Below are 27,560 nucleotides of genomic sequence, written 5' to 3' on the forward strand. Positions count from 1 at the left end.
CCGCCTACCCGGAGCGGGCGCGGGGGTCAATGCTCCCGTCACCCCCGGGGCAGTGGTACAACCCACTGCCGGCCAATGCGGGCGCGGCATTTCTCCGATGCCCGCCTCTGATTGGCTCCTTGGCTGCGGACCGCGGCTCCTCCTCCCCGCCGCACGGAGCGAGCCAATGGGGGTTGTGCGTCGCGGGGGGCGATGGGAAGATGGCGGCCGGCAGCAGCGGTGGCCCGGGCGCTCCGTGCCGGCACCACGCGCAGCTGGGAGCCTGCGAGTCGCGCGCCAAGTACCGCGAAGGGTGGCGGCCGCGCGCCGTGAAGGTGCTGTGTCTGTGTGTGTCTGTCTGTGTGTGTCTGTCTGTGTGTGTCTGTCTGTGTCTGTGTCTGTGTGGGAGGGCGGTGTCGGGCGGAGCCGCTGCGGGTGAGGGGCTGGGGGGCGGCCGGGCCTACGCTGCGATCCCCGGGAGAGAGAGAGAGGGGCCCTGGGCTTCGTCTGCTGCGCGGCAGGAGCTTCTCGTTACTGCAGCGGAACTGCGAGCTTGGGGTATGTCTGTGTGCGCTCAGTGTGCAACGAGCTGTAGCGGCACCTTAAAGGGCTGGTGAGAAAGGAAGCGCTTAGTTTGGAAAAGACCTTTAAGATCATGAAGTCCAACCCGCATCTGTTTCCAGCCTCTCGTCAGGGAGTTGCAGAGAGCGATAAGGACTCCCTGAACCACCTGTTTTCCAAGGTGAGCCTTCGCAGCTCGCTGAGGGTGTTCCTCATCAGACCTGTGACCCTCCACCAGCTCTGCTGCCCTTCTCTGGACGTGCTCCGGCACCTCCGTGTCTTGGAGAGAGGCCCTGAGCTGAACCCAGCATTTGAGGTGTGGTCTCACCAGAGCCGGAACAATGGTTACTCTGTGCCCACGCACATAAGGCACATCTCTTTCACTACCACCACCTTCCCGTAGAATGTCAAACCCTCCGTACTTAATGAAGTCTCAAAGTCTTCATAAAGTTCTTTTATTCTTCCAAGTGTACACAGTGGGCCAGAGGACAGAGAGCCTTGTGCATCTACAGAGCTCTGGTCAGCACAGGCATCTACCCATCACTGGGCACTGGAGGATACATGCAGGAGAAACAGTATGGATGTCCCAAGTGTGGAAAAAACCTTATTTGAATCTTTTCTTCCCGGACGAGAAAGAGGTAGAAGGACAAACCTTCCAAAAAAACCAACAAAAAACTGCACAGTGAAAGAATCAGGTTCCTTCAATCCCTTGTTCCCAAAAGAATGTAGGTGGGAGTGTGCTGCTGCCACAAGAAAACTTATATGACCTGCCAGTGGAGACTTTTTTATAGCAGAAGTTTGAGAGCTGATTTCCCAAGCAGTTTCCACTTTGTCCAGAATATGTTTTTTTAAGAAATATGTGTAACTTGTGCAGTCTAAATGTTTGTGGCTTGGGTTGTTTTTTTTTTTTTTTTAACAAACTCAGAATAAATTTCCTTTGATCTCAGGGATAAGCTGTCTGGCTGCCTAATGTACATAGTGTGAGCCATTAGAGTCTGTTATGTGACAGTCACTACACAAAGCAGAAGAGAATGGTTGGTCTGGTTTTTAATCTGCTGGAAGAAGACCTTGTTTCTCTCAGCATCCAGATTGTATCTGTGTCATAAAAATGTATGCTGTTGGATCACCATGGCAAGGAGACAGCTCTGCACACACAGGATTTGCCCCAGGGAATTGTGGTAATTGTTTTTTAACTCCCTGTGTGGAAAAAAGCAGTTTTCCTCACCTGCATGACTTCTTTGCCAGTGAAGAAGACCAATTTTTCAGGGTTTTTTTCTGTATTTTGGCAGTACCTCATATGAACTGGTTACTAGTACATCTTGCACGGAAGTTGGCCAGAGACATAAGAGATTTTACTCAGCAATTGGCATTAGTACTCTTACCTTGTGCAGAAAAGCCAAGTCTCATCTGTGTTTTACTATGCATGAGAGGCACGAGTTCAGCTCTTGCTCAGTGATGAAGAGGTCCCAAATAACCATGCATTTTACTGTTCTGCAAAACAGAGTACATAGGGGTTTTCAGCATCCTGAGAGGATTTGGAGAAAAACAGAAAACATGGAGAAAATGTGTGCCTTTTGCAATAAAGCAAGAATGGGAATGTTTTTGAATAGTCTTTGTTTTTGTTTTTTTCAGGTTTACACTATCAACTTGGAATCTCGCTATATACTGATACAAGGAGTTCCTGCATTAGGTGTTATGAAGGAATTAGTGGAACAATTTGCATTATATGGTGCCATTGAGGAATATCATGCTCTAGATGAATATCCAGCAGAGCAGTTTACTGAAGTGTACCTTATAAAATTCAAAAAACTGCAATGTGCAAGGTATTGGACAGGGCAATATATGCCTCTTGCTGTCTTAATCTTTTACACCTTCTGTACTTGGCAATGTGTTAAGTTTCTAGAGAGTTGGAGTAAAATCCTCAGTTTTGTTGACAGACTTTAATTCCCTTCAGGGTGGCCAAGAAAAAAATGGATGAACGAAGTTTCTTTGGTAGTTTGCTGCACGTGTGCTATGCTCCAGAATTTGAAACAGTCCAAGAAACTCGAGAGAAGTTGCAGGATAGAAGAAAGTATATAGCAAAAGCAACAAATCAAAGAGGTTTGTGGTTAAATTTCCTATAGAATCCTGACTAAATTTCCTGTAAAATTTTAATGTTCTTCAGGACTGGGTGGGGTTTTGGCTAAAGTGCTCGTTAAAGAAAACACTTTTTACCTACGTCTTTTAAAGCTGCTATAGTGTGTTGATAGTGGCCAGATGCCAGGCACCCACCAAAGCTGCTCACTCATTGCCCTCCACAAACTGGACAGAGGAGAGAATATTTAACAAATGGTTCATGGGTTGAGATAAGGTCCAGGATAGCGATCGCTCATCAAATACCATCAAGGCAAAACAGGCTCTACCTGGAGACATAAAGTGAATTTATTACTAACAAAATCAGAGCAGGATAATGAGAAGTAAAATAAGCCTTTATAAACACCTTCCTCCCTTCTCAGCTCTACCCCCTACCCCAGCAGTGCAAAGGGACAGGGAATGGGCTTTGTGGTCAGTTCACGATCCATGGCTTCTCCTGCTGCCCAGGGAGAGGAGTCATTCCCCTGCTGCACCGTGGGGTGGCACAGGAGACAGTTCTCTGTGAACCTCTCCAATGTGAGCTCATCTCACGAGCAGCAGCTCCCTCTGACTGCTGCAGTGCGAGTCCATCCCATGGGGAACAGTCCTCCCCAGGCTGCTGCAGTGTGAGTCCATCCCATGGGGAACAGTCCATCCCATGGGGAACAGCCCTCCCCAGGCTGCTGCAGTGTGGGTCCATCCCATGGGGAACAGCCCTCCCCAGGCTGCTGCAGTGTGGGTCACTCCTCCACGGGGTGCAGTCCTTCAAGGACAGGCTGCTCCAGCCTGGGAGCAGGGCCCCTCTCCAGGAGTCTCCCACAGGATCACAGCCTCCTCCCAGGCATCCACATGCTCGGGCCTGGGGCTCCTGCAGGGGCTGTGGTGGATCCCTGCATCCCCATGGCCTCCATGGGCTGCAGGGGCACAGCTGCTGCCCCCTGCCTGCCCCACGGCCTGAGGGGAATCTCGGCCCCGGCGCCTGGAGCAGCTCCTGCCCCTCCTGCGCTGCCCTCGGTGTCTGCAGGGCTGCTCCTCTCACGGTCTCGCTCTGCTCTTCTCTGGCCATAGTTACAAATGTGCAACCACTCCTTGTTTATTTTCTTCCTTAAATCTGTTAGCACAGAGGTGTTGCCACCATTTCTAATTGGCCTGGCCTTGCCCAGCAGCACATCCATCTTTGGAGTCACCAGGGATTGGCTCTGCCAGACATGGTGAAAGAGCCTGGCAGCTTCTCAAAAAAGCCAACCCTGTAGCCCCCCCACTACAAAAAAACAGGCCATGCAAACCCAATACAGATGCATTTTAAGTATGTTTACAGGGAGACATCTCTCAGTATGTAGAGAACTATATCCTTTTCAAAGTAATTTTTTGGCTTTGATTAAGACTAAAATAATGAAATTATTAAGCTTTAACAATTAAGTATTTCCTTAACTTTTTGTTTTCTTTCAAAATGTTACCAGAAATTTAAAGCACTGGGAGGAAATTTGGGATTTCACCCTTGTTCCAGCCTCCTCAGGCATGCCAAAGGGACAGTTTTGGAAGGAATATGACTATACCAAAACCTTCAAAAAAATTTCTCCAGCCCACATCTTTGCCCTGGGAGAATGTTAAGAATGGACTGTGTTTAGAAAGGCTCCTGTACCACAGAGTTCCCAGTCAGCGCTGAAGGCTGGGCAAGCTGAGGAATAAGCAAATTGCTGAGCACAAGCTTCTCCTTTCTTGTGCTCACATGCTTGGGTATCATTATTCATCGTCTGAGGATTTCTAAAGGGAGTAAACCCACTGATTTTTAACATCAAAACATCTGGGTTTTTTAAATGTTATAAACCAGCAAGGCACTAGACTGGGAAACTGATTTGAAAGTTGAATTTGTTATATTTGAAGCTTAAAAATAATCACAGAAGGGTAGTTGGGAATCAAATATCACTGGTATTGTTTCTGCATTTATATCAAAAGTTTTGTTCTTGGGTATTAGAACTAATAATTACATGAAATAGTGAAGGTGCTTCTTTTTTGTTGTTTTAAAGATTGCTTTATGTTAAAGAAAGTAGAAGGCCCTAAGAAGACAGCCTCAAATAACTCTGAGCATGACTGTCCATGGAGTACATCAGGATCAAGTATAGCCAGTAACTGGGATCCATCCTGCTTTACAAGTTCTCCTGGGGTATCCCACAACACAGCATATCCAGCTGGGAATCAGAATCAGAGCCTGTTAACACCTCCACACTATGATAACAATTGTGCTGAAATTTCTGGGTACTTTGGTCAAAACACATCTTTAACTCCAAGTGTACATCCAGGAGTGTGCACTCCACCAGCTTCCTTAATGCAGCACAGAAAGGTTCCAGCTTGCAATGGAATTGACAGGTTTATGCCTCGTACAACTCACCTACAAGAACGTAAGAGGAAGAGAGAAGAAGGTAACAAGTTTTCCCTCATTAGAACAAGTGAGGACAATACTGAAGTTGTTATTGGTCCACAACTACCAGAAATACCTAAAGTGGATATGGATGATGAGTCTTTAAATACTTCAGCTACATTAATTCGAAATAAACTGAAAGAGGTATGGGTTCTTAAAGTTCTGATAGTTCAAACATAGGTGCTTGTTATACATAAAAATAGTGACTATTTGATAGCTTTATTCAGCATTTACTCATTATCTGCCACTTAAAGCTAGTGCTCTTACTATTTAACTTCTCCACAATCTAGAATATTGCAGGCAATTCTACTCCAGACCTCTTACACTACACTTGAGAAAGTGCAAATGTCAGTGCATGTTCTTATGTGATTTTTCGTAAACCACTTTTTTTCCCACATGTGAAAGCATGATAATTTTGCAGGTAGTCCTGCTCACTCCAGTGTGCTACTTGTATCTGGTTTCTGAAAGGAAAAGAATGGAAGTCAGAGTTCAGTGTAATTTTGCTCCAACATTTCTTATGCCATTAAAAGCTGTACAGAATCATTAATTCCATGCTGAGAAGCACATGTTATGTATCATTTTATGGAGAATATTAATCAATTAGCAGGTCAGACATTCCTGATACAACATTTCATTAAGATATGAAAAAGCTCCCTTGACTGACTAGATTGATTTGCAAGTACATATCTTATAAATTAGTACCCTTTATATTAAATACCTTCCTAAAATACATGTCAAAATGCAGGTTTCTGCTTTTCCTTTGTTTCCTGAAATACCTGAGTTTATAAAGCACATTAAAACTTGCTTAAAAACACCTGTTAGGAAGAAGGGAGATGACATATGTAATACTGTATCACTGACTATCTGAAATCAGTTTGTGTAGTTAAATACAAAAATGGTAGTGCTGAATCTTCTAAGTTTCACCTCTCTTGTGTTTAATGCTGCCTTTGGTGTTACTTTCTTCCTCTAGTCAGCAGGCAATTCAATACAAGTGTGATGATAGTAATAAATGGCTCCCAATACTCAAATCTTGGAGATATGGCCTTACTCTAAAATGAGCATAAAAAAAGTAATGGTTACAGGTTACTAAATTTTTTTCCCCCTCCAATTTAGGTAGCAGATTCTGTTTCAACATCTGTGGAAAAGCCAGAGAGCAGCTCAGCCAAACCAGTTGTAAAGCAGAGAAGAAGAATATAGATACTGCTGGCAGCATCTTCCAACAGTCCTTTTGTAAAGAATATTGTTTAAAATATGTATTTTTTTATTTAAAAAATAAAACTTTCTTTATACTGTGTTTCCTAGTGATTCCCTGTTTAAAATGGTGTCATTTTGTTACTTGGAATGAAGAAACCAATATACTGTATTATTGTTGCAGTGTTGTCCTGCGTACCTCATATTGTAACATATTTTATAATATGAACAGAATATATGAATATAACAGAAGAACTCTATTTAGGTACAGTAACAGAAGTAAATTCATTTATTCAACAGCTTTAACAGCAAAGGAATACAGAAGCTTAGGAGCAAAGGTAGAGTTACAGAAGTAAATTCATTTATTCAACAGCTTTAACAGCAAAGGAATACTGAAGCTTAGGAGCAACTTGAAATATGACTGTTTTTACTATATGACGAAGAAATGGTGAAGACCACGACCCCTTTTAATAGTATTCAGCAGTGGAGCTACAATTTGGAGTTACTATTTAGGAGTTTCCCGGAAAATTTTCTGCTCAAATGCCATACTGCTCTGTTAAAAAAAAAAAAACAAAAACAAAACCTGCAAGTTAATTTTCAGTTAACTAAAGGATTTCTATTTAGTCAGAAAAGGTCCTGAACTGAAAGGTATGAACTGAAATGCGTATGCAGTGAAGACTGTCTCTTGCTTTTTAGCTTAGAAAAGGTAAATCCATAGCGTTAATGGTGTCATCACTAGCAGACCAGCCAGAATTCAAAGTTGTAGCTGAAGGAGAAATGAAAATTTTAACGGCTCAGCAGTAGGGGTGTGTCATCAAGGAATGATCTGGCATGGAGGGCAAGAAGGCCCAGCTGCAGAGTGGAATAAACTGGATGAAAACAGGAATGCTAGAGCCTGGGATGACAATGTACAGGACTGAAATTTCCCTTAGTGATGAGATTAATATCTGCAGTATTGTGTTGCAACAACCCTGGAGTAGGAGTGCTTAGGGGCCACCTTTGGATAGCAGAACTGGCACTGAGAGGATGAGCCCAACATTGGCCTAAGATACTGTGACATTCACAGGATTGGTGCAAGTGTCTGTAAGGAATTGGCTTGTGCAGTTTTTTTGAACCCAAGTGTAATGTACCTTTATGTCTGGCAAACATGGTCCAAAGGCTTCTAAGAGAAGGTTTTCATCTCTAACTGCTTTTTCAAAGTCCGTAAAAGAAAGTTTGCCATCATGATCATAGTCCTGCAAAAGGAAGGGAACACTTCAGTAAAGGATTATTACTTGTAGTTTTGTTTAACAGATGTTTAAAGAACATGGATTCTATTTTTAGTTAGATTTGCGAATTGGGGGTTATCAGTTTAAGCTCAGAAAAGATGAGAGTGACTTGCCTCTACTTAAGGCAAAAAGGGTGGGATTGAAAAATTGAAAAGATGGGCTTAAATAAAAGGAGTTGGGATGCAAGCCCTGGTTTGAAGTGAAAATTTTTGACCACCACCATGGAAGGGGAGAGTATATATCTCGATTTGATTAAAATATTGACAGACAGTCTCCGGCTGCTCTGATATTCTAGATTAAGCACTGTAAGACAAGCCTTACATTAATAACCTTGAGTTTAGTATTCTAATAGAATACATACAAACAAATTGGATAAAGACATTTCATGATCAGTTGATAAAACACAAATGTACTTAAAAATGAAGTTTCTGCAGATGCCTGTACTGATGGAATAAATGCAGCTTACACTTTTGAGTTTTCCACTTCTGACTGGGCTTTTGCTTTGACTGGGCATGCACAGATGTATATGCACATAAACACATGCCAGTTTATACATAAACTTTATAGTACATTCATGTACTAAATTAATGATTTCATATGAGAATACTGGGCTGGGATTTGTTAGACCTGGATTATATTTCTGGCTTTTCTCAGGAGACTTGAAGAATCCTACTTTAAACACAATATCTTATTTTGTTACCTCATAGAAAGGTTTTAAGTTTCAGTTAGTGAATGTTTGAAAGACTTCAAGTATCACAATAAGTAAGTACTTGCCATTTTCTTCAGTGCTATCTCTACCAAGTCCTTAACTCCCTCATCAGGCTCTTCATCTGCTGGTTGTATGAGAAGGCTGTGTTTCAGCATTTGAAACATTTCCTCTTTCGAAATGTATCCATCACCATTCAGGTCATAAATGGCAAAACAGTCTTTTGAAATACAAATAAATTTCAAGTTGATTACAAACTACAAACACATAGCATTCAAGCCGTTACCTACAGACAAAAAATGTGAACTGTACATTATCAACTGAGCCAAATTTATCATATATATGCTGAAACACTCCTGGCAAACACTTGTGACAGCACTGCATCACTATGCACTAGTATCTTCTGTGGTGCTTACAGCAGGAATGCCTATTTTACTGTTTGTGGTTTACTGACACACTGAATTACAACCTGGGTACACATCCTAATGGTGTGACACCCCTGACCACTTTCCAGATGAATTTATATAATGCTGTAGGATTGCTAATGCTGCAACCTAGGAGCTATGGAAACAACATGCTGTCATTCTCCTTTTTCTATTGTTTTTTTTTTCACCCCACATGCCCTATTTTTTCCCCTGCTGCTTAAAATTCTAGAGTTCTTGCTATTTTTTCTCCTCTATCTTTCTCATTACTGTGGAGGCTCTCATTACCATCTTGCAGTTTTTCCATCTGTGCTTCCAACCTGAAGAACTGCTGGAGCTAATGCAACTGCTACTGTGTCCCCACTATGCCAGTAAATCAATGTTGGTACTGGTCTTGTTTGGCTCGAGACTATTAATTAGCCAAAACCACACTAGAGATTCATCTGCTTCTTTCTAATTTTGTTTGTGAATACAAAAACATGTATTTTGTTGAAAATGTATGCTGTAGGATAAACTTCAGTTTAAATGCAAGATTTTGTAAGCAACAAAAAAGGTGGTGGCTGTGGTAACAGCAGTTTACACAGAAAAAAACTTTCAGAGAAGCCATTTCAGAACTCAGTTTCATTGCATTAAACGATACAGAAGAAAAATTTTCCATTACCAAATACTTTGTAAGAGTAACTACTAAATTATAACAAAAGCAATGTGTTATTTGTTATGAATTCAATCATTACTACTAAATATTAGTATACAGATCAATCTTACATTTCATCTTCTCTTCCAGTGTCCCTCGAAGTAACACTGCTAAGCCTTCCACCCATTCCTCCACAGTGATGCAGCCAGTGTTGTCTCTATCAAAAGTGCTGAACACTAGGAAGTGTATCAGACACATTTCAAATTTATATGATAGGGAAGCACAAAAAAGCAATGTTTTCTTAAATTCAGTGAAATTACAAATTATCTTTCTTCTTAAGATGATTGTCTTTCACCAAGGTAAGATTACCATTCTTGACTCTAAGATGTAACAATGAAAGGGATTCTGCCCCTCAGTTTACTGATCTTCCTCTCCAGAATCCTGCCTGGTAAGATTTGGTCTGATGTGTTGCCTTCCTGACTTAAACAACTACAGGAAGTATGCTTCCCTGCAGATGTAAAGCAAATAATCTGATATCCCTCAAAATAAGGGATAATTCTGCATACAGATTAAGATTTAAATTACTAGGTTTTGTCTCGGGAAATCTTGGACAAAGTAAACCTAGAAACAATATATATTAAATCTACAAAGAAAAATAACCTCTTTTCTGTCATGTAACAAAATATTTTTTTCCCTTCCCTAAGCAACTTTCAATCTCATAGCTTCATTATTCATACAGCCTGTAATATAGTAATTCAAAACCAAGGATTTCAAAGCATCCACTAGCATTTGTAATAATTTGTATTTTAGAATATTAATTAGTAACTTGGCTGAAGGAACATCTCTCCATGCAGAGCCAAGCATTTTTGACTTAGAAGACAATAGGTTTGCTTTTGCAAACTGAAATCAGCTCCTTTGCATGTAAGCATTAAAATAATTTTTAAGAATATATAAGGTAATGCGAGGTATCTTCCAAGACACACTACCATGCTGCATAAAATTGCAACAATTTTTTATTTTATGGCATGTAAGTAGCTCTCCTGCTAGAGACATGGAGAAGTTGAACCAAGGGCTGGCTCTTGGCAGCCCAAGACTGAAGGAAGGGCAGACTCATGCCTGCTCTGCATACTCCTCTAGACACCTCTCCATCAGAGATCATTCCTTCAACTTTCACAGTGACTCCAAATATGTCCCTTGTTACCAATCTGTGCAATCACTGTATCTTCAAGGGGTTATCTGGCTCATTACTCTCACCTCCTTGTACTATCTGCCCAGGCCCTTCAAGCTGTTCATAGAGCCTCCATTCCCAGAGTTACCCGCTGTTATCACAATGCCTTCCTGGGACTTCCAGGCCTGAGCTAGAGCTGTCGCCCAGCAGCGACCGCAGCTCCCACTGGGACCACCGGAGAAAAGAGGAAAGTGACACTGCCCTCCTCCGTCACGACCCTACAGAGACTGCGACAGAAACAGCCACAGGGCAGCACAACAGCCTCTGGCTGCTCTGCCTCGAACTAGAGCGTGAGCTCTCCTGACCTAAGGGGAAACTGTAACGCACAAAGAAAGAAAAGATGCCATTTTCCCAACAGCTCCTTTGCTGTCCTGGGACAAGACGGCGCTGTTTGGTACGGACACACTCGTCGGGTCGGCAGCGCCATGCCAACCCCTTGCCCTGCGCTCAGAGCTGCGTGCCCGCCTCACCTCGGTCCAGCACCACGTCATCCGTCATGCCAAAGGCGTTGTACAGCGTGTCTCGGAACACGGTGCGGTCGAAGCCGGCCCCAGCAAACTGGCTGCTGGCCTTGGCCACCAGCGTGTCGAAGAGCTTGATCAGACATTCCACTTCGCTTTTGGTAACTGCCCGGTCCAAACACAAGCAAACACAGGTTGTAAGTTAAGCTGGTAAAACACGAGGCAGGCACAGAACACGCCAGGGCCGTGACACCAATAGCACCCCTCGGCCCCAACCGCTGTTCCTAAGGGGGCGCCGGGAAAACGCCTCCCATGGGAGGCGAACAGGACGACGCAGGACGAGCACGGGAAGAACGGGGGGCGGCCGGGCGGCTCCTGCAGCCCGGGGAGACTCACAGTGCTTGGCGGATCGGGTCAGCGAGTCCACCAGGAGCTTTCTCCCCTTCCTGCTCATGGCGGCCCGGAGCCGCTCCCGCCGCCGCTGCCCTGGCAACGCGGGGGGGCGGCCGCGGCCTGGCGGTGCCGCTGGGCCGCACGGGCGGGTCGGACATAAACACACGCAGAGGCACAACAGAGATCGAGTGCTAACACGCATTCAAAAAAACCACAGTCGTAAAAAATAAAAGAACTGCATTTCAAATTTCTAAAAATATTTGTAGGGAAAAACAGCTAAAAGTTATAAATACAATAGTGCTTGTTCATCTTCTGTCAGAAGGCGAAAATATATTAAACCACTCTAAATGCGACATTGCTCATTTTCTACTTTGTCCCTCTGCTGAAACTTGGAACGTGGGTGTAGATGCCACCCCAAACCCCCATCACTGTCTCACAACCTCGGCGTGGGCACATGGGGAAAGCTGAAAGGCTGAGACCATCCTCCACCTTTCCTTCAGGAAAAAGGGCATGCAAGACCCAACTCATCGTATTTGTTAATGTATTGCAAACTGAAGCAGTTCCCTTTCAGTACTAAAGCAGCTTTGTTGGGAACTGACAAAGCCCATAAGCCCCTTAAGCAGCTACACCCCTTCCCGAGCATGACAGCAGCACTCCAAGCCTACAGCTGAGCAGAACAGATAGTTACAGTCACACAAAATTACATACCAGCTTAGGTATTTGGAAGACTGGGTCTCATTTCCATTTTTATTTCTTTCTGTGGCAGGTGGTTGTGTAAAAGTCAAAAAAGGTATCACACAGGACAGAGCATTTATGCTATGGTTCATTACAGGTTCTTTTACCAAAACTGCAACACCACAACTTAAAACAACCCCAACAAAACTAAACACAAACCCCAAATCAAACCCCTCTGTTCACTGCATATCACCTTTATTTTAACCTCACTGACAAGAGTGTTTAGAATTGGTAACATCAAGCCCAAGAGTATAAAATAGTTGATGAAAATATTACTATTGTTTAGATGCACATTGCTGCAACTCAATGGTTGTATTCTCCCAAGAACTTGAAGACAATTTCTCTGTACAATGGCAATATGAAATCACCTTTCTCCCACAGGTTTTAGTTATGGTTTGCAGACTAATAATGTCTTGAAAGTCCTGAAATTCTTGGCAACACAACATTTGAAACATCATATGCAATAGAGGTAAGTTCTAAGTTAGCACCTGTGCAATGGAAAAAAGGGATAGATCAAAAATACAATCTATATTTGACTACCTGGGATGGATGGGCATTTGTTAAAGGCTAACAGAAGGCCCAGCAATCAGTATTTCAATGGAAGATGTAGTGAGAATTTCATGTAAACTAAAATCAAATGGTTGCTCATGTTTTCTTGTGGGCACATTTAATTTAAAAAAGCTTTTTTTCAGTTATCTAAAGCAACTAAACTAAAGTAAAACAGCTTTATGAGTTAGGTCAACATTCTGTAGCCCTCAAGTACAAAAATATAAATACAAACTGTTTAAACAGTATCTTTAATGAGATTCTGGCAGTAGTTTTTTTATCTAACAAGACACGTCACATAACAGATCTGCCACTGAACTTGCTCAGAGTAAAATCAGCTTCAATATGAAGCTGTTAAGGTATCAAAACCTTGCTTTTTACATGCTAAATAACTTCAGCAAGTGTGCACTTAAACACAGCAATGAACTTAACTATAACTAAATACATACATGAAAATCTGCATGTGAAATGTAATTCATAGAACTGGTTACAACAAATGATTACCTGCATTTTGTTAATTTAAAAATGGTACAAATCATGCAAAACAATTCTAAAGATAATGCAAAGAAAGCTACCAGTGTTTGCAAGAAGTTTTCAATTAAATCAAAATTACATTAAATGAAATATGCATATTTATTAGCAAAGGTCTATCGCTGTTTTGAAAAAGCAGAGGTAAAATTTTCAGGTTTTGACTGTCAGTTATACTGCAAAATGTCATTGCTCTTGCTTAATGCAGAAGCACATGCTTGGAAGCTCAAAACTGCTCATTCAGAAAAGTCTGCCGGCAATAGCTCTAGCTTCCCAGGAATGCAGAGATGCATGGATTAAAAGTAGCAAAGATTTGCAAGAATCAAAGGCAAAGGCACCCTATTCAGGTAACCAAGCATTCCCTTTCTCATAAGCATGGAGATGGTAATGGGGCAGATGATACACATTTCTACAAAGGCAGCCTTTTAAATGTTATCATTAATTTTCCATTAGCAGACACCAGCTTGTAGTTTATGCATAATATTAACCTGCAGGATGAACTTGGGATTTAATTTGTCCTGATTTACAAATAAAGACTTTGACTAATGCTTTAAAAGACTATTTTTACTATCTAAAAAGTTTAACTCTTATTTTCCAATATTTTACCCCTCAGGTGGCCTACCATCTCATATTGCCTCAAACATCTAACACTGCTTACTGGAATCTTATCAAAGTTGTACCTCGTGTATTAAGCAGCAGGCAATAACAATGGTCTTTCCCAGCACAGCTGCATCTGGCCGGCTACTGAGAGATTAGGAATATTTCTAAAACACAGGAAAACTCATGCAGTTTGGTAAAGTTTGCTGTCATTTCACAGTTTAAGTTTCCTTTAGTCATTGCACTTCTGTTGATAGTCTCCGGTTGTTTTAAAATATTATTCTGAATCTGAATTTGAACCAGCAGTCTTCTTTTTCTTCTTTTTACCATGTTTCTTGTGCTTCTTTCTCTTTTTTGTCTTATCCTAAAAAAAAAAACCACAAACCAAAGTTATTGTATAATACAATTGCCATCTATTACATTCTGCTAATGCAAAATGAGAACCCAGAAAGGATATCTTTTGAAAGACATTTCAAAAGAGATTTCTACAGAAGCCTATTCAGAAATCACAAAAAGAAATACTTTACCTGGCAATTTGCACTATTATGAGCAGTCTTCAATTTAAATTTATCTCCACCATGGTATGGCTATTTTGATCACTCTGATCACTGTCACTATTACATTTCCTAATATTTTAAATTATTTTCAGAGCATTATAGATTACTGAGAAAGTAATAAGGAAGTGTTGACCAGTAGGGACAGATTTGGGAATAACCAGGATCTTTATAGATTTTAAAGTAAGTGCTTAAGTTCACTGTGTAAAATTAAATAGCTCAACTGCACTTGGCTAGACTATCACTTGTACCTTGTTTAAAATAAAACAATTATGATCTCAGCTGTAAATATACATACACTCAAATTAACCCTACTCTATTCAGTCCTAAAGGTAGTACGCTGATCACTGTAATATGGAAGCTCAAAGATGCAATCTTGTCTTTTTGAAAGCAGAATTTCAATTGAAATTCTCAAATAGGTGTGGCATTGCATAAGTGAAACAATCAGTATTAAAGCTTTGTTTTATACATACTCCTTACACATAAAAATCTTTTATGAAAAGACCAAAAGCAATCACTAAAAATGTTATGGCAAACAGTTCATTTGAGTCTGAAAAAACATGCAAGTTCCATGGAAAAATGTGTACTGAGTATCACTGATACTCCTATGCCTGTATTTTTAGGTACTAATGTAGACCTTCCCTTTGCCCTACCTCATGTGGACAGCTGAGATGCCTGATAAAGAACACTGCTGCTGACAGGGGAGACAGATACAAAGACATCTCAAATGGGCATTTAGGATCCCAAACCCACTATACTCCTAACTGAGGAATGAACCTCAGGTACATGTGCTAAATCTGGATTCCATATAAATCACTGCTGAACCTTCCTCTCACTTTCACCAAAGGATACAAAGAAAAAATATTGAGAAAAGTAGCCAGTTGCTGGCAGCTTTTTTTCTGGTTGGGAGAAGAGTTATAATGACATAGATGCTGCAGCAGTTTTGTCCTAAGGCCCTTTCCATGGTGGCAGAGAAGGCTTAGCAAGGAATTACACACAATGCTAATGAAGGAACAGCCCTGATGTCTGTCTGTGTGGCAAACTGCTCCCCTACTTGATACCACACAGGTATTAGTAGTTCTAAGCCGCTGATACAGAATAATATATGTTCTACAGCGCTCAAGTTGTATATAGGTAAAGAGTGGCAAATTCTTCTTTAATTCAACAACAGAGACAGTAAATAGAGAAACTTTTAATTTAGATGTAACAGTTGACTATTGCTATGAAACATTTGTATTTGTGAAAAATGTGAAACTGGAAATTGACCAAGTACAGAGTATTTATATCCTAAAACTACAGAATGAGTAAGAGGGATACTTGCTGTTTTCTCTTTTTCCTCATTGCTTTTCTTCTTTTTCGCTTGCACCTAAAGAAAATTAAACCAAATGTAGTATCCATAAAAAGTTGATTCTCAAGAAAATTAATTCAAAATTACTCTTAGGTGATAAAAGCTAGACTTCTAAACAATCCGTAGAAGTTTATTTTAAAAGGAAAAATACAAACAACTTTAAGTGTACTGCACTCTTCAATTCACTTGTACAGTGCAGAACAGTTGCAACAATGTATTAAATCTAAGCTAGTTCATTGATTTGCTCATGAATCACTAAGCTACAAACACTGTAACATCTGAAACTGAGGATTCACACTGACCTCCTCTGTCTGGTCTGATTCAGATACAGATTCTGACGATAAAGGTGCATCACCACGATCTGCCTTCTTCCTTTTCCTGTGGTGATTTTTACCTTCCTACACAAAATAATACATTCTTGAGTAAAGTGAGACTTTTCACATTTTATAAAACTTCTGCTTAAAATTTAAGATTGAAATATCACCTCTAAGTTGTGAAATATTTTAAAATATTAGTGACATTAAACTAATTCCATCACCATCATCAAATTACCATACCAAACTGTTAAAATCAACTTTTAGTGAAAATAATAATTTTCTGTATATTCCTTTTCCTTGTTAGCAAGATACAGCAACTGTCTGAAAGCAAGAGGAATAATAACAGTCTCTTATTTTAAATAATAACACATGGAGGAGTAAGCATTGGAAAATAAAACATTTCACCACTTTTAAGTAATAGTAACTGAAGATGTCTCAATATATACATACAAACGCTTTAGCTTCAGACACTTGCTTTGTTCATGAAAGAAAAATTTACCTCTGTATTTGTGTTGAACCAGAACAAGCTGTCCCTGCCAGCTGTACTTTCAACACATCATATTTCACTCCAGTGCATTTAAAAGATAAGTTTTTTAAAATCCTGATGCTATGTGAGATTGTTCTGATGAGCTACTTATCTGCTCCCTGCAGTTCCTTTGCTCTGGACAAGGCAATGTGTTCCTAAGACTGAAGGTACTTTCTCACTCAGTTTCTAAGACTAGAAACTTCTGAAAAAATCTCATGACCAAGTACAGGATGCAGCCCATCTGACACATGGGGCATCTGCAGGTAGGGGAAGGAAAACCTCTAGTCCCCAAGTGCCCTTTCCTTTCAGAGGATGTGTGAAAGAAAGTTGGGCTACAGTAAGGGACCATGGTAGATACTTGGTATTCAAACAGAAGCCATTCAAAAAGATGAGACTGGAAATGAACACTGTAAAATAGAAGCAGGAGCAAGGGGGGAAATCAGTACCTTTGCCTTATGCAATGGAGAGTTTGTATATCAACATCAATACTATTCACCAGAGCAGGAGAGGCCAACGTGATAAGAAAGGTAACTGGAGAGAAAGACTAGGGTGGACTCTGAAAGCATTTTTGGTTTATCCACAGTGTACAAATAACTAAAACTGAAGTCAATTAGATTGTTTATATTAAAGATAATGGATGAGTGTACAAAATGGTGTGGTGGTGGGTAGGAGAGAGGATTTTCATGCTTAGAAAAATGGCAGAATAAGGTAATTTTTCTTAAGTTAATATATTTTTCTCCCCAATTCTTTGAAGCTGTAATAAGTATACTATCCATAATTATTACTACATTTAGATAAAGAGATTCTCTGCTTATATTTCTTAATTTACAATAGCAAGTCAATAACCTACCAGATGTGCCACTGAAAATATAATCACTCACATTTTTAGCTCCATGTGACAGCTAAAGGTAAGCCCCAAAACACTAAGGATGCAGCTGATCTGCTATAGCAGATTAGATACAGTTCCAATTTACCTTTGTAACAAGAACAGATCCAGTGGTTTTCATACAATAATTACTAAACCAGGAACTCAATCCAACTAAACCTCTACTTCAAATTGGGTGCACTGAATACCTTCTGACTGTGTGGGTTTGGACAGAAAATTTCCATAGATGTAAAGTGAGGCATTCAATATTAAAATAAGAAATATCTATTATGTATGCAATATGCAGTTCTGATTGAAGGATTTGAAGAATAAAAATACCTTCTCTTTTTCACAGTCTTCCTTTGACCTCTTCTTTTTTGTGCTATCCTAAATAGAAAGGAAAACAAACACAACAAAATCATTTAATGAAAAGGAAGAAATCTCCAAACAGTCTGACCAATAGTCTTTTTATGTCTGTTGAAGGTAATTCAAGATTCTTTCTACCTTGCAGTTGACTGAAGAATAATAGAAAAAGCTGTAATTTTGATGCAGCTGCTAATCTCCTGATTCAGCAGCATGAGAAGGTCTGTATGGAATAAGGTAACAGCATCCTTGCAGAACACTTAGAGAAGCCTCTGGGAACCAGCTATCACTGCTGTACCCATATGTAACATGTAACAGTTGGGAATCTTTTTTCATTTTCCATGTCCATCTCTGTTGATCAGACCAGGTTAAACAGGTGTTTTCCCAGAGTTTTTTGCAGTAAGGGTATCTCTGGGTCCCTTTACGTAGCAGAAGTTTTAGCACAAATTAGCACAAATTCATTCAGGTGTCTGCAAACAGTCATTTGTTACAATTTATATCCCATCAAATTAAGTATTCCAGTAAATATATCCACCAAATTAAGTATTCCAGCCTGTGATTAAGTCTACACAAAGAATCTTAAAAACTCACTGTATTATTAATATTTAAGCAGGAAGTACAGTAACTATACACTGTAAGACAGAAAAATGCTAACATAACAGAACAAGCTGCCTTGTATATCTTCACTTTTTTGTTCATTCAGTAAGCCCATGTACCTACATTGCTATACTTCAGAAAAGGAAAAAGACAACTTCAATTTAATATACATTTGGGAAAGGCTCAGCTGTCCAACAGGAAAGTACTTAGATATTTAGAAAGGCAATGTTCTGGCCACTGCTATCCAGCAATACCTGCATTTTCAGATATGGTGTTCAATTACATTGCATATTCAGAAGACATTTTAAGTATTAATGAAATATAAAAACTAATTATTTGAGCAGCAAAAAAGCGGCATATGTCTGGATTCAGAAAAATGACTACAAATTGCTGGAATAAAGCCCGTTCATTTTCTAAAGATCCAATTACTTCCACTAGGCATGTGGCCAGTGGAGGCAGATTCCACACTGCATGTGGGAGATACAAGGGCAGCTCAAGCCCCGTGAGAACACACGGCTTATAAACGTGGAAGATGAAAATCCATATCAATATGTTAAAGTCAGAAATCTTTATGGTTTTATAACACCAACCAAGAAAACTTTCCAAGAGCAACACATCTGCATATTTACCTTGCTGTCTGACTCAGATTCTGAAGTTGTGCTTGCTGAAGATTTCCGTGAGGAGCGATACTTCTTCTTCCTTCTTTTCTTCCCTTGCTTTTTATCCTATCCATAAATATTGTAAAAAAAGAAGGAAAAACACGAAGTTGAATTTATTCTCACTAGAATTAAAGGTTTACATTAAATGTAAAGAAAAGGAAACATCAAATTCCTACATGTTACAATGTTCTCCTGAGGAATAAAGCACACTACAATTGATTCTTTTAGTGGAGGACCTTAATAACTCTTCTGCATTGAATAAATGTAAACTAGTGAAAAATCCAGGTTTTCTAGATTCTGTTTATTATTGAGATGTATGCTGCAGAATCTGATTATCTGTAACAAAGATTTTTGCTAGAAAGTAAAAATGGTATTTTTGCATTTTATTGATTAGATAGGGGATTCTATTAGAAAAGCAATTCAGTGTTAAAATGGATCCAGTTTACAAGCCAGGATGCAAAAATCTGTAGTGTTCATACAGAAACTATTAACCAGATACATATGTCTAAAATTCGTTACTTTATTATAAATACCAAATTCATAAAAACTAAATGGTTTTATCCAAACCAGCCCCTCAAAATATTCTAAAACATATTATCAAAATCTATGTTAAATAAACCCCATGAACAACACATGATAGATTCCAGTAGGTTAGCCCTTACCTCATCTTCTGAATCAGATGAACTGCTGGAAGAATCAGAGCTTGATGAAGAAGAGGAAGATGAAGACAACTTGACCAAATACAACAAAAAGTGAAGCTTGTGAGATGCAGCATTTTGTCTGGCAAATACTCAAAAGCCTATTCAAACACTCCCTTTAAAATGTCTTCATTTTCGAAGCATAACCAATACAATTTTACTTCTGGGAAGCTGGTCTTACATAGATTTTTCTTAAATAAACTTCTAAACCATTTCTAATATTTTTCTTTTAATAATATCTATTTAATGCCCTTTTTCTCCCTTTAATTTTCCTTATACAAAATATATGCAAACCCTTTTTAATAAAAGTTAATTTATCATCTAAAATAAAAATTACAGCTATACTTTCTCTTTCCAGGAAAACTTAAATGACATACAGGAACAACCCCAAAGCAAAACAGCTCAGAAAACTGAAAATTTTGCTCACCCTATTAGACTTCTTCTTTTCCTTTTTCTTTTTCTTAAAAATAGAACAAAACAAATGTTACTTTAGCATATTTTTATTTTTTCATGTATTTAGGTTTATGAACTTTGATGCTGGCTTTTAAAATGTATTCATGAAATTCTGTGAATTTCAATTGGCAATTCAATTCTGTGAATTCAATCGGCAGCATTGGTGATAAATCCAGTCCCAAACACAGAATGTATACAACTGAAAACAACTTACCTCTTTTTTTTTGGAAGAGCTCTCATTTCCACCCAGTAATTTCTCCCTGTGTTTTTCCAGTTCTTTCCTCCAATTCTGAAAACAAAACCAAACAGAAACAGTAACGGGAGGGTCATTCTTGAGCAGTATTTTTTAAGCTCTCCTCTACTTGACATTATAATTTTAACAAAACCCGTTTTTTAACAAAAAAAAACCCCAAAACAATATATAATGTAAACTAAAGCTGTAATACACTTGATTTTACAGAAGATTATTATTTAGCAAAATACAGTGTTAATGTTAACACAATGTTTAAGTTATTTGGCTTTAAGAGATTGCCATTTATCTTGAAGGTCATCAATTATGCAATTTTTGCTTTTGTATCACAGTCTTCTTGTTAGAGCACTTTAGAAAACCAGGGTACCCTACCAGAAAAACTATGATTTTGTATTAGTTCTAAAAATCACCTGAAACAAAACTTCATGACAACTTCTCCTGGCCCTTCTTTAACGTATGGGTGTCTCTAGTGTGTATTCTGGGCCTTGTTGGTGTCAGCAATAATTTTATCAAATTACTATACACATCTTCATAGAAACACTCTTATTTGTTAGGCCAAGCACACCAAATGAATGAATAAAAATCTCCTCTCATTCCTCCTCTTTTCAGTTCCCCACCTGGTCTCTAGGTTTACCTAAAACGTCCCCTCTTAAAGAGCTCTGAAATATCCAAATTGCCCCCATGAAATTCAAAGGCTGCTAGGTTCAATCTCACTGTCAGACACATCATGTGCTCCCTTCTTTATTATTCTGATCCTCACAATACAGCTGTATTGGTACTGTATTGGCAAAACAACGATGATCCACATGTTGTGCTGAGGGGACAGAAATATCAGGAGTCAAGTAACTTGTGCAATGCAGGATGATACATAGATCCCACATCAGCACACTGTGAATTAGCTGAACAGAGCTGCTGAGGGACTGGCAGATGAGCCAGGGAGCAGTGCTGTGTGTAATGTGGTGTAATGTGCTTCCATGGACCAAGGCAGCATCTGTGGGTTGTGTACTTTGATATACCAGGTACCCAGAGCTCTCTGAGGGGGCTCTCACAACAGCCTGTGCTTCATCATTTTAAAGACTGCGCTAATGTTATGTTCTAAACAGAAATGTCTGACAGCTGTCAGACAACTCTCCCCAAATAGGGAGACAGCAGCTCATTCAGAGACTTGTGATCTTTTCAGGCATTCAGAGATTTGCTCCTATGAGCTTCAGGAATAACTCATGGCCATTTCATGATTCTGTGCATCCCATACTCAAAGTCTGGTAGCTTCTCTGCATGCCAGTTTCACTCATTTCACATTAAGCAAAGATAAAATCAGGAAAGGAATATTATAGAATACTAAACCAAACTCACCAAGCTAGAACTCACAGTGCAAAACAACTGATCCTCCCAGAACAGCACCCCATGGCCCTCCACATCCTGGTACAACTTCTCAGGCAAAAAGGTACAAGTACTACGGGTACTATGCCCTTCCAGTAACAGAGGAGGAGTGTAATCTACTTCAACCAGAAACTTACACACAATGATGAAGAAGATTACTGAAGCTTATCTCAAGATACCAGGACCCAAGAAGGAACAGAAACAAAATAAATTCATTGTATACTAATTTCTCCCTTGTATACAACAGGAGTTACATGTGAAACTTTCTATACTGTGCTGATCTTCAGTAGGTAAATAACACAAACATCAGAACAGCTGCATTTATATCAGGAAACCAGCACATGTTGTAATCAGCTTAGGATGAGAGAAAAACAAGTGCTTCATAGTCCTATCTGACTGAAAGCCATTCTTTGTGCCTTCTCCCATAATAATATTACATGTATATTCCTTGCCAAAGACATCTGTTTCCAGTAATGCGCTTTTTTTCACTGTACTTGGATTCTGTGACCTTAAACAAGTGAATATTAGCACAACAGACTTTGGCTTATCATACCTGAAAATGCACTGTTTAATTTATTGATATAAGCACACGCATTTGTATAAATATATTTACATTTGGGACAAGGTCAGGTTTTATTCACCAGCAATCTAAAAAATGTTTTATATAGTTTTTTCTCTGAAGTGAAAGTAGCTCTTCACTGGTTAAGTTGTAAACGCAATTTCCAACATAAATGAAACAAAATAGTTACTCATTAGAAACTCAAGAGAAGTGAAATATTATGGCTACTTGATATTGTAAATAATAACAGAAGTAGCATGTTAGATAAAAAGAATCATGTATTAATAGCTAATAATATTACCAACCTCATTCATCTTTTCTTCAAACTCAGCCAAAGCCCTGGATCCTTTCTTTTTCTTTTCTAGTTGCTCTTTCACTTCTTCCCTGTATGAAAAAGATGAAGATCACGATTTTTAATTTAAAAATAAATTTTTAATTTTACAATTAGTAATACCTTTTAAAATGTCTAACTTTTCTGTAGTTTTTTTTGAAGTTTAGCCTTGGTTGAACTTCCAAGAGAAGAATGAAAGCATCTTAGATGTTACACATATGGTAACCTAACCCTAATAACTTAAGTACGGTTGTTAAATCCCTCCAAAAGATCTAAAGCTAACTTTGCAATTAGGTAAATTGTTCTCTAATGTCTCATGAGGGCAGGCAAAGGGATTGAACATAAAGTAAGTTGATAATATCTCAAAGTGATGGTTTTGTTGGGTAGGGTAGACTGGATTATAGGTAGGTAAGAATATACCTGCAAAATGGTTCTTTTAGAGATTAATTTGTTTACAAATTAAATATATCTACAAGGTTTAGGTATTACAATTTGAGCAAGAGGTAAAATGACATTTTCCTCTTCTGAGAAACTGTTGCAAAAAATATAGACAAATGAGAAATATACATTTCAAAATGATATTCTATTGTTTTTAAAAGAGGAGATTGAATACATGTTTAGAAAAAAAATAGCTTGGCCAGCACAAGAAATCTTTTAAAATCTATTACTGGATATTCTGGGAAAGATGTAGGCACCAGTAAGAAGGAACAAATCTTTTACTGAAGAGGTCAAAAAGGTAGACAGGCAGTCCTACTTACCATGTTGGTCTTGGCCTGTTCAAGTAGTCTTGTATTGTTGGTCCTGAATTTGGGGCAGGACCTCGTGCCCTGGCCATAGCTATGGGATTCATATAAGCCTTGAATATGAAACAACAAGAAGAAATACCAAATTTATCAGTTACACTGTGATACCAAAATACCTTGTTCTTCACATAAACTTTCTATCACACCTTGAAAAAGAATTCTGACTTGTTTCTAAGAATATAAAAGATTTAGCTAAACTAAGTTTATTCAGTCTGGCAGAAAGACTTAGGTAAGTGCTTTCAGTTGGAGTCATACTGTGGCAGAAAGAACTGATCCCCAAAAAGACCATGTTCCTTCCAACAATTCCCTTCCTTAAGCAATGATTTTGTAAACAAGAATAGTATTGTGTTTTCTGAAATACTCTTCCTTAGGATACAGAAAATGTAATTAAATTTCAGCTCTCCCTCTCTGAGACAACTGATCTTATGCCTTTAAAGTTCTGTTCAAAATTGCTGACGGGAGTCACTAAATTCTGCATGAAATTTCTTGCACCAAAACAAGCAAGCAGTGGTACTTTGATACAATTATACATGTATCAAAATTCTGTGAGGTACGGTTATTTAAAGGAGGAAAATACTCAAAAAACCCAAACATACATAATCCCAATGTTATGAGGTATTCCATCTTTCAAACCTATGCATCCTCTCTGTGTTACAAAAGATTAAATTAAAATTTAGAATTCATAGTCTACCTCACCAGTTAATGGAAAAACTTCCATATTTTTTTATGTCAGTAATATTGTTTTCATGTGAAAAGGAGGTACATATACCCCCTTATCTCATTTATTTTTACCACTATGTCATCCCAACACTTTACTTCTGCAGAACATAACACACACTGTTATTACTGTTCAGTTTGGAGACGAGGAAAAAGATCAAATAGCCAAAAAAAAAGACTTGCTTTGGTTGCCCAACCTGAGACAATTTTTTAAAGAGTACATTTTGTAGATCCAAAGCAAAGATTTGGCCATCTGTGTAGCTCTCACATGTCCAACACTGCTTTTTATCAGGCATTCAGAAGCCACCATGCACCCCAAGTGAGCATTTGTGAAAGCTGTCAGAAGCAGCAGCTGCTGCCTCCCCTCCTGCTGCTCCCACTGCAGCAGCAGTGACCACAGCAATGCTGAGTTTCTGGACTAGACTGCAAGCAGGCTGCTGGCCTTCAGCTCTTGGGGACGTGTTTGGTCCTGGAAGAGGCACTCCAGGCTCTGCCTGGGATGAGGCATCTGGCTGGAAGGAAGCACTGCTCACATAAATTTAGCTCAGATCCACCAGCTGGACCACTCTGAAGCAATTCAAGGACTCCGAATTTCAAGCAGAGCATTTTGAGACTCAACTTGACTTTGCAACTCTAAGGGGACATTTACTGCCATTTCTTGGGCCTTTGATTTGTTGCTTTAATTGACACAAAAAGGCTAACTAACATGGCAAATCAACAAGGAGGTGTGCCAATTGAAACAAGTAGCAGATGGAAGTATGCACTCAAGTAGTTACAACACTTAGAAAAGCATTTGCACGACAAATCTAAAAATGAATAATTGAGTTCAGCTTTGAGTGGAAAAGGAGCTCCTTTAGGAATGCAGGACAGCACTATCTGAACACTGTTCACTAAAGAAAATGAAAGTTTCAATGCATTAAATCCACTTGAAACTTAGTTTACTCCAGTGAGCACACTGACTTTTGGTTACCATTCAAAAATTTGTATCTGAGAGCTCTTCTTATGCAATTATTTTCCAAAAAAATGAGGTCTCTTGCTGCTCTTAAATAAAAATAAGCTACTTTCCTACCTGAGCTAACAAGTCATGAATACCTCACCACTTCCCAACAAAACTCTTTACCTGCAGAAGAGGCTACAGCTGTCAAATGCTGATTTTCTACTTGCTCAAACTGCCCCTGGATAACTGGCTAGGAATCATCCTCCTTTCATTGGCTTTCTTTAACTTTACCACAGCAAGTACTTAATGACTGTGTACTGCTCTATATTCCAGGATTAGGAAATTTATGTCTTAAGACATGTTCTTATGATTTCAGTCAGGTTTGTTTATGAAGAATTATTTCATCAATAGACATTTCTGAAAAGTATTTACACTACTTTGCCAAACTGCATGTCACTAGTCAGAAGGAGCATGGAAATGCACCCTCAATAAAGAAAGTGACTGTCTGTACATCAATTTTCGTCTTTTGGTAGTTTGCTCAAGCAGGTATTAACCAACGTATTTGCTGCATAGCTTCCTTGCTCATGGGAAATGTAAGTCAGGCAGGGTTCTCTGGGCAAGCAGTACTATTGCTGCCTTGCAAGTACCCTGTAGATGTGCAAAAAGCATGTTTATTTTCCATCTCCAGAAAGTAAAAAATGATGGTGTATTTAAGAAGGGACATGGCAGAGAATAACAGCAGAAATCTCTATGATCATACATGAGGAGCAAAGGGTCCTATATTATAACTTGTCTGTAGTATGTATTATGCCATGATGGCATAATAAAACTTATATAGGAACATAAAGATTTGCTGGCATTGGTATATCCCAGGTGTCCCATTAAAAGAAAATTAAGAGTAAATAAATACACACCTGACAACATTACAGGACATTTCAACCATAGATCCACTCTTGAAGCGCAATACACTGTCAGCTCTTTCTTAGCAGACTCCATTTTTTTGATAGGTCAACAAAGCCATAAAAGGGACTTTGCCATGTATCTATACAATATCTGAGTCCTTCATATCTATTACTATACTATTCCACCAAGGTTTGCAAAGATGTGAATGGATCTGAGTATGAACTCATAGCATATACAAGAAAGAAACAGAGAAAGGGAAAAAATTAAAAGTATTATGACCTGTGTTTAGTCTTAAAATTCAGCAGCAAACTTACAATGTGTAAGTGGTTACGAATAGGTGAAAGGCTAACTGGTACAAAAACATTTAAAGAAAAATAGAAGGATGAATATGTTTCGATTATGTATGAACTGAGGCTCTGCAGTCAGGTGTGTAGAAGTGCATTTTTTGCCTGCTGAACGCTGGCTCCCGAGGCAGCAGAGGGCTGTGTAAAGCTCAATTTCAGATCTCTCAGGTACAGCTCAACGCCAAGTTTAAGGAAATGCGACTTAGATAGGATCAGAGCTACTTCAGTGACTGCTGCAACTCCCATTGGGAACATTTTATTTTTGTACGGACCAGGCCAGCATCTTAATCACCTTCCCTCGACAGATCACAAAGCAGGCGTCAGTCACGATGCTGCAGGATTTGACAAGGCAATCAGAGCTTCTGCCAGGGAGCCTCGAGCAAGTGCCGAGGGAGGGACAACCCACCCGCATGGGGCTCCGGCAGATCCCAGGGCGCCCCGGGCCGGGCGGGGCGAGGCGCAGGGCACGGCCCGCCTTTGTCGCTCCAAGCGCGGCCGGACCCCGGTCCCGGCGCCGCGTACCCAGCCGGCCCCCGGCAGCCTCCGGCCCGCCGCGGGCTGCCCCGCCGGCACCGGGCCGCTCCTGTCCCCCGCGGCGGCCCCTTCTGCCCCTCCCGACGATCGGAGCGCGGCGGCGGCCGGACGGGCCCGCCCGGGCCGAGGCAGCGCCCGGCTCCCCACGGCCTCCATGCCGGGGCCCGCCCGGAGGTACCGCGGCTGCGGCGGAGCCCAGCCGGGTTGCCGCGTTACTCACCACACGGTTATCCCGCTTCCCCATGGCGCCACCGTGACTCCGCGCCGCCGCCCGCCGCCGCCTTGGCCCAGCCCAGGGCCCTTCCCCGCGCCCGGGAAGCCGCGGCCCCTCTCGGCCCCTCTCGGCCGCGGAGCTGCGGGAGCTGCGGGAGCGGCGGGAGCGGCGGGAGCGGCGATGGCGGCGGCCACACAGCGCCGCCTGCCGGGGCCGCGCGCCTCCGCGCCGGGCCGGCCCCTCGCTGCCAGCGCCCGCCCCGCTCCGCCCTGAGCTGCCCCGGCGGGGCCGCAGAGCGGGGCCCGGCGGGAGGAAGGGGACGGCAGCGGAGTTTTACTGCAGGGCTTCGGATGGCCCAGTGGCTGTGGAGGGGAGACACAGAATCACAAAATGGGACAGGTTGGAAGGGCCGCAGTGGGTCGTCTGGT

The 27,560-nt window shown here is 40.4% G+C and overlaps 3 protein-coding genes across 4 annotated transcripts; 1 reads left to right on the top strand and 2 right to left on the bottom strand.

The window, feature by feature from the left end:
- The first annotated feature begins 200 nt into the window (after nt 1-200).
- Nucleotides 201-6,365, top strand: RBM48 (RNA binding motif protein 48). The gene is made up of 5 exons (XM_036401133.2): nt 201-314; nt 2,173-2,363; nt 2,495-2,640; nt 4,680-5,215; nt 6,185-6,365. The coding sequence occupies exons 1-5, from the start codon at nt 201-203 to the stop codon at nt 6,266-6,268; spliced, it is 1,071 nt and encodes a 356-aa protein (XP_036257026.1). The 3' UTR covers nt 6,269-6,365.
- Nucleotides 6,366-6,528: 163 nt separating this feature from the next.
- CLXN (calaxin) lies at nt 6,529-13,918 on the bottom strand. The gene is made up of 6 exons (XM_036401145.2): nt 11,378-13,918; nt 10,991-11,146; nt 9,424-9,528; nt 8,305-8,456; nt 7,393-7,497; nt 6,529-6,815 (listed from the first exon to the last, which is right to left on the bottom strand). Exons 1-6 carry the CDS (start codon nt 11,574-11,576, stop codon nt 6,768-6,770), a joined length of 765 nt encoding a protein of 254 aa, XP_036257038.1. The 5' UTR covers nt 11,577-13,918; the 3' UTR covers nt 6,529-6,767.
- A 28-nt stretch (nt 13,919-13,946) lies between these two features.
- On the bottom strand, nt 13,947-27,272 carry FAM133B (family with sequence similarity 133 member B). 2 transcript variants are annotated; one of them, XM_036401156.2, is made up of 11 exons: nt 27,139-27,272; nt 23,439-23,536; nt 22,655-22,733; nt 20,375-20,449; nt 20,135-20,167; nt 19,672-19,740; nt 18,980-19,075; nt 17,730-17,777; nt 15,985-16,080; nt 15,656-15,700; nt 13,947-14,144 (listed from the first exon to the last, which is right to left on the bottom strand). In XM_036401156.2, exons 1-11 carry the CDS (start codon nt 27,160-27,162, stop codon nt 14,058-14,060), a joined length of 750 nt encoding a protein of 249 aa, XP_036257049.1. In that variant the 5' UTR covers nt 27,163-27,272; the 3' UTR covers nt 13,947-14,057. The 2 variants fall into 2 exon arrangements, with proteins under 2 accessions (XP_036257049.1, XP_054370386.1); XM_054514411.1 differs by lacking the exon at nt 27,139-27,272 and adding an exon at nt 26,052-26,069.
- Between the last annotated feature and the right edge of the window lie 288 nt (nt 27,273-27,560).

This window comes from Molothrus ater, chromosome 1, assembly GCF_012460135.2.
Source record: "Molothrus ater isolate BHLD 08-10-18 breed brown headed cowbird chromosome 1, BPBGC_Mater_1.1, whole genome shotgun sequence".
NCBI classification, from domain to species: Eukaryota; Metazoa; Chordata; class Aves; order Passeriformes; family Icteridae; genus Molothrus; species Molothrus ater.

Coding starts and splice junctions, on each gene's coding strand:
- FAM133B (XM_036401156.2), bottom strand. CDS start 27,162: ATGGGGAAGCGGGATAACCGTGTG. Junction 23,537..27,138: donor GGAAGCGGGATAACCGTGTG/GTGAGTAACGCG, acceptor TTCATATTCAAG/GCTTATATGAATCCCATAGC. Junction 17,778..18,979: donor AATCTGAGTCAGACAGCAAG/GTAAATATGCAG, acceptor CTTTCTATTTAG/GATAGCACAAAAAAGAAGAG.
- RBM48 (XM_036401133.2), top strand. CDS start 201: ATGGCGGCCGGCAGCAGCGGTGGCCCGGGCGCTCCGTGCCGGCACCAC. Junction 2,641..4,679: donor AAAAGCAACAAATCAAAGAG/GTTTGTGGTTAA, acceptor GTTGTTTTAAAG/ATTGCTTTATGTTAAAGAAA. Junction 5,216..6,184: donor TTCGAAATAAACTGAAAGAG/GTATGGGTTCTT, acceptor CCTCCAATTTAG/GTAGCAGATTCTGTTTCAAC.
- CLXN (XM_036401145.2), bottom strand. CDS start 11,576: ATGCGTGTTAGCACTCGATCTCTGTTGTGCCTCTGCGTGTGTTTATGT. Junction 11,147..11,377: donor GACCCGATCCGCCAAGCACT/GTGAGTCTCCCC, acceptor TGGACCGGGCAG/TTACCAAAAGCGAAGTGGAA. Junction 8,457..9,423: donor ACTGGAAGAGAAGATGAAAT/GTAAGATTGATC, acceptor GTATTTCAAAAG/ACTGTTTTGCCATTTATGAC.